Source organism: Arachis hypogaea, chromosome 13, assembly GCF_003086295.3.
Source record: "Arachis hypogaea cultivar Tifrunner chromosome 13, arahy.Tifrunner.gnm2.J5K5, whole genome shotgun sequence".
NCBI classification, from domain to species: Eukaryota; Viridiplantae; Streptophyta; class Magnoliopsida; order Fabales; family Fabaceae; genus Arachis; species Arachis hypogaea.
The window spans coordinates 134,347,772-134,364,936 of record NC_092048.1 but is presented as its reverse complement, the minus strand read 5'-3'; the positions used below and the strand labels follow the sequence as shown (position 1 = coordinate 134,364,936).

At 33.8% G+C, this 17,165-nt stretch overlaps 3 protein-coding genes across 3 annotated transcripts; 1 reads left to right on the top strand and 2 right to left on the bottom strand.

The window, feature by feature from the left end:
* Positions 1–4,962: 4,962 nt before the first annotated feature.
* Positions 4,963–5,784, bottom strand: LOC112735497 (lectin 11-like). Its single transcript, XM_025785032.1, has one exon. It carries the CDS (start codon positions 5,782–5,784, stop codon positions 4,963–4,965), a length of 822 nt encoding a protein of 273 aa, XP_025640817.1.
* Positions 5,785–6,820: 1,036 nt separating this feature from the next.
* On the bottom strand, positions 6,821–9,337 carry LOC112733815 (L-type lectin-domain containing receptor kinase IX.1-like). The gene is made up of 2 exons (XM_025782903.3): positions 7,953–9,337; positions 6,821–7,802 (listed from the first exon to the last, which is right to left on the bottom strand). The coding sequence occupies exons 1-2, from the start codon at positions 9,187–9,189 to the stop codon at positions 7,051–7,053; spliced, it is 1,989 nt and encodes a 662-aa protein (XP_025638688.1). The 5' UTR covers positions 9,190–9,337; the 3' UTR covers positions 6,821–7,050.
* A 5,645-nt stretch (positions 9,338–14,982) lies between these two features.
* LOC140177756 (uncharacterized) lies at positions 14,983–16,257 on the top strand. The gene is made up of 2 exons (XM_072210917.1): positions 14,983–15,793; positions 15,926–16,257. Exons 1-2 carry the CDS (start codon positions 14,983–14,985, stop codon positions 16,255–16,257), a joined length of 1,143 nt encoding a protein of 380 aa, XP_072067018.1.
* Positions 16,258–17,165: the final 908 nt, after the last annotated feature.

Genomic DNA, 17,165 nt, shown 5'->3' with positions numbered 1-17,165 from the left:
AAATTTCAGAATCAGTAATCACAAGAATGAACAGCGCAAAACTCAAGCTAGAATACACAAATAAATAAATACTATAAAATGGAGAAAAGGAGAAGACCTACTTGAAGTACGAACAGAACGAACAGAGATGTCAGCGGCGAGGGAAGGTTTCAGCTAACGGATGAAGACAGAACGAACAGAGATGTCAGAGAGAAACTGAAGGCTAAGTTTGCTATGAAGAATATGGGAGATTTACACTAATGTTGATGGAGGTCTAATGTTAACACGACTTTTGGAAGTTCAAGCTTTGGTGATCCAAAACTATTTAGATAAGTAATTGGCAACTTACAATATCTAATAGTGACCAAACCTAAAATCTCTTATAGTGTGTACAAGTTTTCTCAATTTATCCAACTTCCTTTAATTTAGATTCTTATTAAAAATTGTTGAAACGGGTATTGAAATACTTAAATGGTACAATAAGCTATCATTTATATTTAAAAAGAAATAATTTTATAGCAGTTATTTTTTATTGTGATTCAAATTAGGTTAAGGATTTTAATGATAAAAAGTCTATTAGTAAATAATGTGTATTTCTTGATTCGAATTTGGTGTCTTAGGCATCAACAAATTAACGACTGTGACTAGGTCAAGTATAAAAGGATACTATAGGAGTATAGTAGATATAGTAGAATAATTGATCTGATTAAAAACTATGATGAGTGAGTTAAAATTCTCTTTAATAGAAGTTCTAATAATATACTATGATAACTTCAGTACAGTATTATTAGCTGTCAATCTTATTTTACATTCTAAGTCCAAATATTTTAAGATATACTTGTATTATTTTAGAAATCATGTAAACAACAAAGAAATCGGAATAAACCACATTTCAAAAATTGTGCAAGTGGCTGATATTTTCACAAAGGTTATACACTCATAAAACTTTCTACACTTCAGAGACAAACTTAGCATTAGTGATCAAGGTCAAATCAGCATAGCAACAGCAGTCTTCAAGAAAGTATAATTTAGAGATGATGAAGATCAAAGAAAAAAGAAACCGCTTAAAAACTAAGAAAATTAGAGATAATGATAGGAGTTATGGTATGTATATATATTAGTAAGGACTTACTTAATTATAATTAGTAATGAGTCAGCACAAATTAGTTATAATTAGCTTAGTTAAAGCTAGAGATTAGTAAGAAGGAGTACATGCTAACAACTTTTGTTAGTTAGTTTATAATAGTAATTTCCTTTCTCATTGTAATTCACTTAGCTTTCACCTCATGTCATAACAGCATCATCTCATTTTGATTGATTCAACGTATCTCTCCTTCAATTCCTCTTCTTCTTTCTCTACCCTCTAAGGCTTGGGGTTTTTTATTTCAAACAAAATAATTCTAAGTTACAGTAAACAAAATTTAAAATCCAGCTAACACAAATCAGGAATAAAATTAAGTAATTAACCAAATTAAATGATTCCTAGTCACAGAATATAAGATATTCAGAACTAAAAATCATGAACAAATCAGAAATTTCAGAAACAGTAATCACAGGAATGAACAGCACAAAACTCATGCTGGAATACACAAATAAATATTATAAAATGATTCCAAGTCACGGCAAACAAAATTCAAAATCCAGCTAACAAAAATCATGAACAAAATTAAGTAATTAACCAAAATAAATGACTCCTATTTCCTAGTCACAGAAGATAAGATATTCAAAACTAAAAATCATGAACAACTTAGAAATTTCAGAATCAGTAATCACAAGAATGAACAGCGCAAAACTCAGGCTAAAATACACAAATAAATGAATACTACAAAATGGAGAAAAGGAGAAGACCTACCTGAAGCACAAACAGAGCGAACAGAGATGTCAACGGCGAGGGAAGGTTCCAGCTAACGGATGAAGACAGAACGAACAGAGATGTCAGGCGGCGAGAGAAGCACGAAGAAATTCTTGACAGTGACGGTTACAATGACGGTGACGGAGGCACGGTGAACACAGAGATAGCGCTCTCGAACAGAGGAGACGACTTCAAGCTCCTGCGATGGCGCCGACCTTCCACACACGATGCCTGTACATGCGACGGAGCTGCGGGGTTGAGGTGGCTGCAGTGGTTGGCGTGGCTGCGGGCTGCGGGCCTGCGAGGCTGGGTCAATGGGCCGGGTGGGTACAGGTTGAGTTATTTTTTCTTTCAATTTCAGAGAGGAATGGGGCAAAGGGGCATTGAGCTTCTGAACAATGATAAGAAATATAACTTTACTTTTTAATGTTTATAGAAATTATATATTCTTCCCTCTTATAAAAATATTTAATTACAAAGTTACTCTACTTTAGTTAAGATATTAACTCTTATTGAATTAAATTAACTCAAACTAAAACTAAACATCTAATTAAAATATGCTATATATATATATATATATATAATAATGTTAAGTGCATATTAAAATTAATATAAAATATATATTAAAATACAAAATATACATTAAAATGAGTTAAATTATTTATATATTTATATATAAATATATAGTAGTTAAAATTTATAGCTGATTTTAATAATATGTAAATAACATTTTTGATATACAATAAGTATGCTAAACATACGCTAAAATTAATTATTAATATAAAATATATATTAAAATATAAAATACACATTAAAAATAAGTTAAACTACACGCATAATATTTTTATTTACAATATAGTCGTAAAGAGTATATTATGTAGTTTCTTTTTTGAAAAATAATAGGCCCTTTTAATTTTTGGTAAATTTTAACTCAACATTATCACAACGAAGCAACTTAACCTGGGTGGAAATTCAAGGAAAGATTTTGAATTGAATGAATGGAAAATTATTGGAAACACCGACTGTTAACAAAATAATAATGCAAGGATCTTGAGTGTCACTTGTCCTATAGTACATGTCTCCTTGGACACTAACAACAGAAAGATGAGGAATGTCGAATAGATACAACCAAATTCGCATTGCCATTACAAGGCTATATTATCAATGCAAAGACAAAAGATTACAATTTTCATCGAATCATGTATACTAGATAGAAGAGTCTCTGTCAAATTGGTACACTCTTGTAGTGGGCTATAACATTTTGTAGAGACATTTTGTGGCTGCTAAAGATGTTATAGTAGTTAAGTAGGGTTTTTTTATATTCTACTTTATTCAGCAACAAAACATGGCTGCTAAATAAAATTCACTATACTATAGCAAAAAAAAAAAAAATTGTAGCAATGAGTATAGATTAGAAATGAAGCTGAAAATTTATATCTTTTGGCAGCGAATCAAAATGTGGTTAAAATGATCTTTAGGAACAAATTCTAGCCAATGCAGCAACGTGTATGTGTAGCAACATTTTTTGCTGCAAAAGTATTCAATTGCAAGCAAAGTTATTGTTTGCAAATTGCAACAACTTTTTCGTTGCAAAAAATGTTATCCCGTATATTGAGACTAGTTAAAACTTGGGGTGAATTAATATGTGCTTTTCTATTTCCTTTTTCCAAGGCTCGAATTAAATACTTTTGATTTTAATAACATTTTTTTTTTTTGTTTAGGTGGTTTTATCTCTGGTAGATACTCTCATAAGGTTGACATCTTTACATATAAAGATATATAGCATTATCGATCGTTAGATAGCTTTATATATTTAATTAAATATATTTAATAAATTATTTAAAAATTCACCATGTCATTTTTATGTGAAAATATCATTACATTAGTATTCTCCCTTATCTTTTTATTAGAGAGTTGTTAATTATACATTATATTAATTATTTGCAAGTATATATTTCAGATTTTATATTTTGTTTGATCTATCAATTAAGTATTTATCATTAAATATAATAACTAATTTTTCATTAGTTTGTAGGCACCTAAATAATTATAAGTTGAAAAAAATATTTTAAATTTCTTTTATATAAAACTTGCATATTAAATATCAAGAGTAAAGTATTAAATTGGTAACGTAATTCTGTTTTAATTCTTAAGGTTTAAAGTGTCCTATTTGAATCAAAAAAAATTTTATTTAGCTTCAATTTAGTCTCATCGGAGGACAAAGATAAATAATTAACGAAATGTCCTACATGACAACAGTATAAGAACAAGGTCGATAATTTAGAGAATAAATACAAGCTCCAAAGGCATAAAATTAACTGTGATGCATCAATACATTTATTTACCATTTTTCTTATAATTAAAATGAAATATTTTCTATAAAACTAAAAAAAAATGTTAAATACATGTATTGATGCATCCACGGTTGATTTTGTGCCTCTAGAACTTGTACTTATTCTCCAAATTATCGATTTTGTTCTTATACTACTGTCATGTAGGATATTTTGTTAATTATTTATCTTTGACCTCACGGTGGGACTAAATTGAAACTAAATAAAACTTTTTTGGATTCAAATAGGATACTTTAAACCTTAATGACCAAAACAGGATTACGCAAAAACGTAGAGAATTAATTTAGTACTTTACCCTAAATATCAATTATTAAACATTTTTAAAAATACATATATGCGTAAGTACTTTATTAATCAAAGCAAGTGAAAATTAAAATACGTTATATAAATAGTATTAAAAATAATTTATACAGAGCGAAAGTAGATAAAATTTTTGTCTTTGTATATTAAAAAAGTTAATAAAAAAATAGTATGGATATATTAATATATATCATTTTTTTAAGCATTGTTATTTTTCCATTATTAATGAGTAGAGCTTACAGTTCATACAGATGTGTGCAGCAGGTCGCTTATATGCACCACACTACTCACTTTATTCTTATCCTTGAGAAAGGATATGATGATTATTTTGTTATACATGACACTGATATAAGATAAGAACCATCAAGGCCTTAGCTATTGAATGATGGTGTATGAGAGAAAGCAAATTAAAGCATGCAATCAACAATATATTGTTGTGTCTTTCAATTTCCATGCATGCATATATATGTCCCTAGCTAGCTAGAATTTAGAATGGAAGGACCAAGAAAGTATGTCATGTGTCTCAACCAAGTCACCAGTGGCAGCAGTGAATCCAACAAAAACTTCTTCTGGCAAAACCTTAGTCAAGTCAATATCATGCACCAAACTCGAATCCGCTACCTTATCATGAAAAAACACGTTCACGCTCAATCGCTTAGCCCTAGAATCATAGCTTATGCGTGCAGTCACCTTGGTTCCATCAGGCTCAAATTCAATTAACCATGGCGCAGTAGCCACCGACTTAATGGACCCAACATCGATTCCCATATGAGATATCTGGTACGCTTCAATCGGGTCCCACTCGTTGTTGAAGCTGTCAAACTCAACAAGCACGATCTTATTATGACCATTATTGTCATTATTTATTAGGGCGTTTTGATGAGTGAAGATTCCTAGGAATCCACCACTGGAATCTTTTCTATCTGGGAGTTTGAAATCCGGTGGCATGAGGAAGAAGGCGAGACCATCGCCGTAGTTTGTTGCGCTATTCCTGTTGACGAGAAAGGTGAACTCTGTGGTGAAGTTTGCGACTTTGCGGTTGGGTTTGTCGTAAATGCGGATAAGTTGGAGGAATGCTGCTTGGCCAACACTGTGTTGGAGAGGGAATCCAGTTTTGTTCTTCTTTGTGAGTTTGATGACACCGTGTTTTATAGTGCCATCGTTGGCGAAACCTATGAAATCATCTGGGGTAAAACGGGGGAAGTTGAAAGACACGTCAAATGCTGATGATGATGATTTCACATTGATCACAAAGGAGAGGATTAAGATGAACGAAACGGCCGAGATGGGACTTACAGCCATGTCTTTTTTTTTAAATGGTGGTTTCTTTGGTTCAATGATAATGGTGCATGTTGAGAGCAGGTATAATATAAGGTTGAGTTATGATGTACGCCAAAATCAGTCATCAAAATCAGTTATCAGTATATAATATATACTAAAATATAAATATATATTGAAAATAAACTAAAACACATATATATTTATATACAAATACATTAGTGGCTAATTTTAATGTATAAATAATATTTTTGTATAGGGTTACTAGCTTACTTATTAATTTTCAAAAAGAAAAATACTATTTGAACACCAAAATTAGCCACCAAAATCAATCACTAATGTATTTATGTATAAATATATTTATAGTTTAATTTATTTTCAATGTGTATTTATATTCTAACATGTACACGTACCATAACCCTTTGAAATTATGTGAGACACAGCTAAGGAGAGAATTGAACATGCATTCGTTTCTGTATTTTTGTTTTAAAGACAGTTTCTAAATGTAGTTTGGGATTATAGTTATTAAAATCCAAATTATAATCAATTTGGTCAAAATATTAGATTAGTGGATAAAAAGGATAATTAAATCGTTAGATTGAAGGTTTAAGATACAGAATTTTCGACTATTTTTAATTTGCACCGGTCTCCTAGTTAATTTCAACAATTTATCCTACAATGAATTATTGTGATCTTGTGGATCGGAGCGACGTGGCTAACATCTTCCATTTTTTGTTGTACATTGCAAGACAAAATCTATAAATGCATCCAATTGCGCCAAAATTAGGGAGGTGCGCCCTTGTTAATTACAGCTAAAACTTGGAATTTCGGAATTGTTAATGTTATTTACTACGATAAAATTAAAAGCTTGTGAACAAAAAAGTAAGAACAAATTAAACAAAACCAGACATCAACTTACACAGCCCAATGTCGGAAAAATTATAGAGCACGTATTGAGTAAGCAAAACTCTAGTCCTGCTACTTCTTTGGATCAGAATTCAATTTAACCAAGGTATTAGCTTGCTTGTCTCATATGCATGGAACAATAGAAACGTAGATATTTTCTATGAATCGGAGATAGATATTAGATAGATAAAGCCAACTAGAACATCGACATCAATTATATTACAACTTACACGCTTATTCTTTTTACTAAACAATGTGTAGTGTTCTTTGTAAATAGAAAATAAAAAATAAAAATTATAGTTTATGTTTGCAAATTGCAAATATTATTGTTCATTGTTTAACAAGTGAAGACATTAGTTACATGATGAACAAGTGTAGACAAAATCAACGGCCAGTGTGAAGGCTCGTGGTTATAGAATCTTGCACTGATGGTGTTGGTGTTGGTGTTGGTGTAATAGTAGGATCATGGTATGTTGCAACAGGCCTCTTTGTTGGAAGGTTGATTGGCATGGCAGCTTCAAAATTAAGCACATGAACTGCTTGTCTTATTGACGGTCTCATAGTTGCATCAGGGTGAGCACACCATAGCCCCACAATCATCAAGCACTCTGCTTCCCTTTCATCAAAATCTTTCCCCAACCTCTCATCGACTGCCACAACCAGTTCTCCTCTTCCATAATGGTCCCAAACCCACTCAACCAACCCCTTTTCACCATCACAATCTTCCATCACATCAAGGGCTTTCTTCCCTGTGGCTATCTCCAATGACACCACACCAAAGCTGTACACATCAGATTCTTTACTTGCCCTTCCTGTGCTCACATATTCTGGTGCTAGGTACCCTAATGTTCCAGCTATCCCTGTTGTTTGGGGACCAAGTTCATGGTCCATGAGCTTGGCTAGTCCAAAGTCACCTAGCTTCACATTGAAGGTGGAATCCAGCATGACATTGCTTGATTTGATGTCCCTATGCACCACACACCTCTCCCATTCTTCATGAAGATATAGCACTGCAGATGCTAATCCAAGCCCTATCTTGTGCCTCACATTCCATGGGATTGGTGACTTTTTGCTACCAAATAGGTGAGAGTCAAGACTTCCATTCGGCATGAACTCGTAAACAAGCAAGAACTCCCCTGAAGTTATTAGAAGCTAGTTTAACAATTCTCATAATTAAGAGGATGTTTTAAGTTTAGAGTTTTAGTTTTTAAATTGGGTTTCTGAATCTTGATGTTAACATTTGCTACTTTCTTTCTTTGAGAGTCAAGTTGTATGCAAGAACTCACCTTTGTCATGGCACCAACCCAAGAGTTGCACAAGGTTCCTGTGTCTAAGTTGGCTAATGACTTTGACCTCAGTTACATACTCTTTCTTCCCTTGTCTAGATCCCCTTGATATCTTCTTCACAGCAACTGATAAGTCTTGATTTGCAAAGTAACCTCTGTAGACAGATCCAAACCCTCCTTTACCCAACAACCTGTCTTTGGAGAAGTTGTTGGTAACCAAAGCAAGTTCTTTGTACGAGAACCTTCTTGGTCCTGCTCCTCTTTCAAGGTCATCATTCATTGAGGTTAAATTCATAGCCTCTAATTGATCTTTCTTGCTTTTCTTCTTCCTCCTATTCCAAAGTACTCCAAATGCTGCAATTGCTCCCACTGCTAGAGCACTACAAGAAACAGTTAGAATCACTACTAACCTTGTCTTCTTTGAATTGTTTTCTTCAGCTCTGTCCAAAGTTGAGTTGAACTCCCATGACAGAAGAGTGTGAGTCTCTCCAAAGTAACCTGTTGCAGCAGAAAATCCAATTGTAACCCACTCAGGTACGACCCTTGTCAAATCAATTGCAAGAGAGAGACTAGTGTGTTCTTCAGGATCATATGAGTTTTGGTACTTCCAAGATACACTCAAGTTCTTAGTTGTGGAGTTGTAACTAATCCAAACATCAGCAGTATCTCCACTGTGTAAACTAGTATTCCAAGGGGTCCACTTTGTTGAAACAATTGAATTGTTGTTGATCCCAACATGCTGCACAGTTTCACCCCATTCAGAGTTTGGGTAAGAGTCAAACTCAACCAGGACAATTTGATTCTGTGCTGAATCCTTTGTTGTGGTGTTGAATAATCCAAGAAATCCACCAGAGGAATTGGGTGGGATTTCAAAATCAACAGGGGCAAGGAAGAATGCAAGACCATGGCCATAGGTGGTTTTATTTCCTGTGTCAATGATGAATGTATAGTGAGTTGTGAAATCAGTTAGTTTACCAGTTCTTGAGTCCCACAGTAACACCTTCTTGGAGTAAATGGTCCATCCAACTTGGCAAGTGTATAAGTCATTCACATTGAAATCAGCAGAACCATCCCTTGTTGCTGCAGATCCTAGGTAGAGTATGTTGGCATCACCAGGATTGAAAACAGGGATTTGGAATTGAATTGAGTAAGCAGGATGAAAAGAGAAGAAAATGGAGTATAAGATGATTAGTGGAATAAGGGTATGTGGATGATGATGGTGGAAAGTGGAAGCCATGCATTAGTTCCCTGAGTTTCAAGGAGATCAGAAAGGTTGAGTTTGGACATACGAACAAGACAATGCTGAGTCTTTACAGATAAATTAAACAATCTTATAACAAACAAAAAAGACAATAGAATGATAGATGATACTTGCGATAGATTTGACGAGGTTACATTATACTAATGTAGTAAATTAGTTTTCTTTGGACACACTTTAAAATTTAGCTTTAAGTGAAGGGTTACAACATGAACCGTGCACTGCACAATGAGATAATATTTTTAATGATGTCTTAAAGAACTTGGAGATAAAACTAAAATCACAACAAAACATAAAGAAACAACAACTAATGGAATAAGTCAATTATAGTTTTGTCAACGTTTGTGCCTGGAAATATATATAAAGGAACTAACTTCGAAGAAAATAAGAAGATCCGGCAGAGGTTGACTATGAGCTGCATTAAATTCTCGAAATTAAATAAATAAATAAAGGAATAAATTTTATTTGGAATAATTTATCTTTTTGATAAAATTGTAATCATCTAGTAATAAAATGTTAATCCCTATAGTTCAGAAAAAATTCAAATTATAAAACATATTTATATACTAATACTAATTGAGAGCAATGAAAGGGAATTAATATTATTTTTTCACAAGGACAACTTATATGATCATTATCACAGGTACCCTGATAATATAAAAAGATTATATGAAGATGATTTTTTTAGCTGGCACTATATATTTTATATACAGTCAACATTAATGAAATATTAATTAGTAGCAAGGAAACAATTCTGCGTTTTCTCAAAGTTGTAGTTTAATTTTCTGGTAGATTATACTTGGTTTGCAACAGTTAACATTTGAAGATGCAAGGAAATTGTTGAGAAACAGACTGCTAAGAGTAACATCATGAAAAAGTCATAATCTGACTTAAAAATCCAAAAATACTATTCATACACTAAAATGATCAACTAAAATCAGCTATCAACGTATTTGTGTATAAATATATGTGTGGTTTAATTTATTTTTAATGTATATTTATATTTCAATATATATTTTATACTAGTAGCTGATTTTGATGTACACGTAACATAATCGCTATAAATTTTAAGTCACTTTCTAATCAAGGTTATAAATTATTACTTATATCAATAAACACCATCAGGTAGAGTTGCCGACTTGCTGCTCGGCCTGCATTTTATATAAAGATAATTTTTTTTACAGTATATAAATATAATATTCACACTCGTTAAAAATCTTGAAAAGTGTCTTTATTATTTTGAATTCTGAAAAGATAATTTATTGTTAGTATTTAGATAAAATAAAAATAAAAACTCAAAGCATATAATTCACTAATACACTTTTTTTTTTAAACATTAATAATTTATTTATTTTTTTTCAAATGTGTTTGACAACTTCTAACTTTAGGCACTATAATATCACAAATTCAGTCACATTATAGTCTTATATACACTCATACGCATTATATTTTAAAAGTTTCTATTTACTATTTCTCAGTTAGGATTTTTTTTTTTTTTTTTTTGTGGTGTACGATCTCAGTTAGATTTTGATTTTGGATGATCTGGTTATTCACTGGACAAATTAATTATCATTGTACAAAAGGCCTCGACCACAAGATTGAGGTTTTTAGATTAGCTTTTTTATTTGGACATTGGGCTTTGAGTCTAACTTTGTCTTAGCATTTGTCCAATTTATTTTTGGGGAGAGCAGGTATATTTTTTTTCCTCTAACCCATCTTGTTTCCTATTTGGTAACTTGGGCTATATACTATAAAAATGGGCTAAAGATTATTTCAATATTGAAAACACTTAAATACAATAGCAGTATAAACCTGTACTATGCAGTTGAGGCATAACTCTACAGATAAATTATATGCCCCTTAATCTGTTATATTTGAATTTAAACTTTGGTGAATACGTCAAATATTGAATATCAATTCTTTAGTGTTATATGAATGAATGTATAATGTGAGTATGTTGTGATGTTGTAATATTTAAGATTGAAGATTGTCCAATTCATCTAATTTTAAAAAAAAAAAGCATGTACTATGTGTAGATAAATTATTTCATTTTTCATTTTCTTTTTTCAAAGAAAAAAAAAGACAGAAGAAGAAGGAAAAAAAAATGTTCGGTTGGATTTGTAAACAATTAGCTCACCAGTCACCAATAACACAGTTAACTTCAAGCTCCAATTAGTGCTAATTGCAGCAAAATAACCGTAGGATACTTTCAAGCTCAATGAACAAATTAAATACACTTCATAACGTATCTCAAGCTTGCTTAATGAACAATTACAAATATATTTATAGATCATTTATCAAATAATTGAATCTCTCAAACACTAGGGAGCATATTATAACATAAAAACATAAATGATATGTTTGAATGAAGCGATTTACAAGTTCAAATAAATAACAAAAAAAAAGAAAAAAAAAATCTGGATCATGATAATAATGGTGTAGATCCAGTTTATAAAACCGTTGAAATTCTTAATTTATAGAAATATAATTTAATTTACAACCTTTAAGATATATAGATTTGTACATATATACCCTCAGATCCTTTAATTTGGTACTTGATAAGAAGGAAAAGGGAATACAAGTTGTCCTTCTTAGATAGTCAAAATTAATTAAACAAAAGTTTAATTACAGTATCACAAGGAATTGAAGCTAACAAGGAATATGTATATATAAGTAGTACTAATTAATTAATAATCCCACCTCTAAAATCTTGGAAGACATGGGAAAGCCTTCTAGCTTCCTCATCAAAATTCTGAGCGTAGCTGATAGGATCATACTGAAACGACAGAGCTTTATTGTTATTATTATTATTATTGGATCCACATCCACTAATGCACATGCTTGTCTTCTTGCTCTCCTTCATGAACCTCCTAAGGATTCTCCTCCACCTTCTTCCTCTAATCTTGTTGCTGGTTGTTTTGTTGCTTTTATGGTGGATTCTTGAGTACTGAAATTCATCGTGCACTGGAAAACATGCCGGTGACAACATGCACCCTAAGTACGAACCTCTCTTTGATGCTATGACATCCTTTTCCATTTTAGCTTTCTCTTATGTTTTTTGTTCGAAATTATTCACTCTTTGTTTTTAAGGTGGGTTTATATGTATGATTTTTTTTATTCCATCTTCTCTTTTTTTTTTTTTTAGTTTCTTATTGAATTGGACTGAGGATTAATTTATTACCATTTATATTTAGATTCTTAGTACTATACATATGTATTAGTTAGAAATAAATAACTATTTTATGAAGCTTTTTTTCTTTTTCATAATCTGAACATTGAACATGTATTAATTGTTTGCCATATTCGGATATTTTGTCTCGTTAATTAAAAACAATAGTTTGTCACTTGACACTTTTGTGGTTAAAATTAAGCTTATAATAATAACAAACTCAAGTATTTAGGACCATATTCATCTTATATGTATGTATGGACCACACTAAAATAAATGAGGGACAAGGGTCCTGCCAGTCTCACTTGCCCATGTGTTATGTACTTATGCATATTTCGTTATGATTGAGTAGTCAATTATTGATAATTTATATGTGAAGGCATCTAAGATCGCGAGAAAAAAAATATGGTACAGCCAATAATGATGAGTTATTCACGTCAATCTACCACTTCATTATTTATTAAACAGAGAATAAATATAGACAACTCAAGGATTCTCTCAATAGGAGAGCTTCTCTTCTCTCATTAGGAGAATTTTCTGTAAACTTTTAGGTTCTTCTTTAATAGAGAGTCTTTCTTCTCTCAATACACACAGTCATATCCTCACAAATATAGCATTAAATCTGAACCTTCTACAACGCTGAGAAACCTGAAATAGACAGTCATTTTACTCAGAAAATCACAATATGAACAGCATTGAAAGAAAAGTCATCAAGTTCAACAAACCTAGAGAGCTAGGGTACAAGAAAAATTGCTTAAATGTAGTAAGGAAGGTAATAAGTGAGAAAGAGATAAATTTCAAAACATACAAGAATGCGCTACTGAAAATGTAGGAAAACCCACAAGAAGTGGCAGTTATTGATATTGGATCAAAAAAGTTGTTATTCAGTTTCAAGGACAGGAAGAGAGGACTGCAGATTATGCAGAATGGCCCTTGGAATGTCAAAGGAAACATGGTCAACCTCAGATTATGGAGGGAGGGGGAATCGGTGTTTGAAGTGGATCATGACTTCATGGAATTTTGGATCCAAGTGCATGGTATCCCACATGACCTCATGGAAAAGGAGACAGACATTGTTATCGGAGAGATGCTGGGGGTTTTGGCTGAGGCAGAAGATCCAAAAGTCGATGGCGTTCTTAGGAGATCATATCTGAGGATAAGGGTTAGCATCAACATAACCAAGGCTCTGCCAACAGGATTCTAGCTCGACAGAGAGAAAATGCCACCACTGTGGGTCTTCTTCAAGTATGAAAGGCTACCAGATAGCTACTGTTTCAATTGTGGTATATTAGGACACGAGAAGAAATCGTGCAAAAACCCAACAGCAATGGCTTGCTGGGACCCATCCAAGAAGAAGTACTCACCAGGATTGGGAGTAACCCAATTTAGACCAAGTCCAACCATGAGAGGAGGAACTTCAAAACAATAGGGAGGGAAGGAGGCAGAGGAGGAACAGGCGTGTGAGCAAATGGGCCCTAGACGGGAGAGTGGTGATGAACAAAGCTCTGAGGAGAGTAGGATAAGGGCTAAGCAGGCACCGCAGCAGAAAATCAGGGAAGAAAGCGTATAGGAAAACCAAACAAGGAGAGAGGAAGAAATGGCAGAAGCAGGAGAGCAGGTAGAGGGAGTATCGAAAATCCCCGAATTTCAGGATGATAGGGATATGCTGTTTGACCTAGGAGCAGCGTTTAAATTTAAAAATCTTATTATGGATATAAGAGAAAGAAAGAATGAATGAGCCAGCAACACAAAGGCCCAGAAGGGACATAAGGGGAAAGAGGCCCAGAAGTCAAGTGGAAATGGACTAAGGAAGGATTTTGGGTCCATCCTAGACTTAAATCCTTTGAAAGCAGAGAATATTGAAGGGAGTGGGCTGAATAAAAACCCAAGAGAAGAAATGGAGGTGAACAGCTACAAAATTGAAAACTGGAAGTTGGGCCAGGAGAATAAAAGAGAAAAAAAATCATAGGTCAGGAATTAAAAAGACTCATGTTAGGAAGGAAGAAGGATGAGCAGGTTAGTAAAGGTAGAATGGAGAGTATGAATCACCAGGAAGTGAGGAGAAGAGGAATGCAAAATGATGAACTGAGCAAGCCATCTAAGGAGGCAAAGAACAGAGAGCTGGATTTGGTTAGTCAACATGTTAATCAGGGTGAAAATGTCTACTTTGTGGAATTAGCAAGTGATGAAGATGAAGACAAAGCAGTTGAAGAACAAGCTGAGTGGAAAGCACAGTTAGCCAAGAAATTGGAATTGAAGTTGAGTCTGAAAAGGAAAAGAGAGAACTGGTAGGTGCCAATGCTCACATACAAGGACAGGAAGGAGGAACAAGAGGACAAGGAGCTCAAGGAAATGAAGAATGGCAATACAGCTGTGGATACAGGGGAGTTTGAGTTAGCTATGCATGTGTCTAGGCAGAGTAGGGGAACACATATGGCTGAGGAGGCGGGCCTTAACATGCCCCAACCTCAGCCATGAGTATTATAAGTTAGAATTGTCGGGGAATAGCGGCTGCCCCGACAATTTCTGAGTTATATGAGATATGTAAAAAAGTAAGGCCGCTAATAGTGTTTTTAATGGAAACTAGGGCTAGAAAGGAAAAAATGGATAGGGTTAGAAGAAAGCTTAAGTTTGACTATATGTTTTGCGTGGAACCCCGGGGCTTGTCCGGCGGTCTAAGTTTGTTATGGAAATCTAATACTAATATTAATGTTTATGAGTTGTGTGATAATTACATTAAAGCAAATATTAACATTAACAATGATTTGAATTGGCAGGGTATTTTCGTGTATGGGAATCCAGTTTTTCAAAAGCGAAGGAGACTATGGCATGAGCTTACGGTAAGCAACATGAGTAAGGAAGTACCTCAAGCTTATTTGGGGGATTTCAATGATATTTTAAATCAATATGAGAAGGTAGGCATTCATCCACAACCTAGAATTTATTTAGAAACGTTTAGAAGGTTTGTAGATGATAATGATTTAATAGATATTGATCTTAAAGGCAATAAGTACACATGGTTTAGTAATCCAAGAAATAATGTTATCACTAGGAAAAGACTAGATAGAGTGTTAGTGAATTGGAAGTGGTTGCAAATATATCAGAATGTCAATTTAAGAGCCTCTCCAGCCGTTACTTCGGATCATTGTGCTTTAATTCTGGATACACAGCAGCGAGTTCGGATAAAAAAGGATTTCAAGTTCGAGGCCTATTGGGTAGAACATGAGGAGTGTAAAGAGGTCATCCAAAGGAGCTGGAAATGGGAAGATGGTAGTAGAAACTGTTGGAATCAATTCACAAAAAAGAGGAACAGATGCATTAGGGAGTTAATGGAATGGAGCAGTAGGAAGTTCAAAAGAGCAGATAAAAAGATAGAAAGGAAGAAAATAGAACTACATCAAATTCAAGAGGCAGGTATGACAGAAGAGGAGCAAAGAAGGGAGAGAGAATTAAAGAAGCAAATATCAGAGCTATGAAAACAAGAAGAGAAATATTGGGGGCAAAGATCAAGGCTAAAATAGTTAAAGTGGGGCGATAAAAATACAGCCTTCTTTCATGCGACAACTATTCAGAGAAGAATTAGGAATAGAATTGACAAATTGAGAGATGAGACAGGACAGTGGATTATAGGGGAAGCAAATATCATGAGATTGGTAGAAAGACATTTCACTAAGCTGTTTACGTCGGAAGGAAATAGGAACCTGGAGGAGTGTGTAACAGAAATTCCTAAGAGAGTCACAAGAGAGATGAATGAGGAGTTAATGGCGAACATCACTGATGAGGAAATAAAGGAAGCGGTGTTTATCATGGGATGCTTAAAAGCTCCAGGCCCAGATGGACTAAATGAATTATTTTTCAACAACACTGGGATATTTTGATAAAGCAGTGTGTGGAGTAGTCAAACAGATTTTTAGGGAAGGCAGCGTACCGGAGGACTTGGGAGAAACAACTGTTGTGTTGATTCCTAAAACGAGTCAACTAGAAAGCCTGAATCAACTTAGACCCATAAGCTGTTGCAACTTCGTGTACAAGATAGTGACGAGGGTCTTGGTGGGGAGGTTAAGGAGAGTTTTAGATGCTATTATATCTCCAGTCCAAAGTGCCTTTCTAAAAAGAAGACTTATACAGGACAATATAGTAATTGTGCAGGAAGCTTTTCATAAGTTAAACCAAAAAGGAAATCATGAAAGCAATGACATAGCCATCAAATTGGATATGAACAAGGCATATGACAGGCTGGAATGGAATTTTCTACAAAGGGTAATGGAAGAGTTTGGTTTTAGCAAAGATTGGGTCAAATTGATGATGAGTTGTGTGAAGAGTGCGAGTTATAGATTCAAAATAAATGGCAAGCTATCAACCAAGATCATTCCACAGAGAGGTCTCAGACAGGGAGATCCCCTATCGCCCTATTTATTTATTTTGGCTGCTGAGAGTTTTACTATTCTCATGGATAAGGCGAGGAAGGAAAATCTTATATCTGGAATTAGGCTTGCTCCAACAGCACCGGTCATTACTCATCTACTTTTTGCTGATGATTGTATTATTTTTGAAGGGGCACAAGAAGATGAGATTTATCAACTTATCCAAATTATAAATAAATATACAGAGGCATTAGGACAGAGAATTAACACTGACAAGTCCGGGCTGATATTTGGAAGGCAGGTATCAATACAAAGGAGGGTGAACATTGAGGAGATCACTGGAATGGCATCATGGGATGATCTGAGAAGATATCTAGGGCTACCAGCAAGATAGGGAAGATCCAAGAATAAGGCATTGGAGT

What these genes read in the sequence shown, in the direction of transcription:
- LOC112735497 (XM_025785032.1), bottom strand. Translation starts at nt 5,784, where the DNA reads ATGGCTGTAAGTCCCATCTCGGCCGTTTCGTTCATCTTAATCCTCTCC.
- LOC112733815 (XM_025782903.3), bottom strand. Translation starts at nt 9,189, where the DNA reads ATGGCTTCCACTTTCCACCATCATCATCCACATACCCTTATTCCACTA. An exon ending in GGGTTGGTGCCATGACAAAG is followed by an intron (nt 7,803 to 7,952) that starts GTGAGTTCTTGC and finishes TAATAACTTCAG; the next exon opens with GGGAGTTCTTGCTTGTTTAC.
- LOC140177756 (XM_072210917.1), top strand. Translation starts at nt 14,983, where the DNA reads ATGGATAGGGTTAGAAGAAAGCTTAAGTTTGACTATATGTTTTGCGTG. An exon ending in ACATCAAATTCAAGAGGCAG is followed by an intron (nt 15,794 to 15,925) that starts GTATGACAGAAG and finishes ATAAAAATACAG; the next exon opens with CCTTCTTTCATGCGACAACT.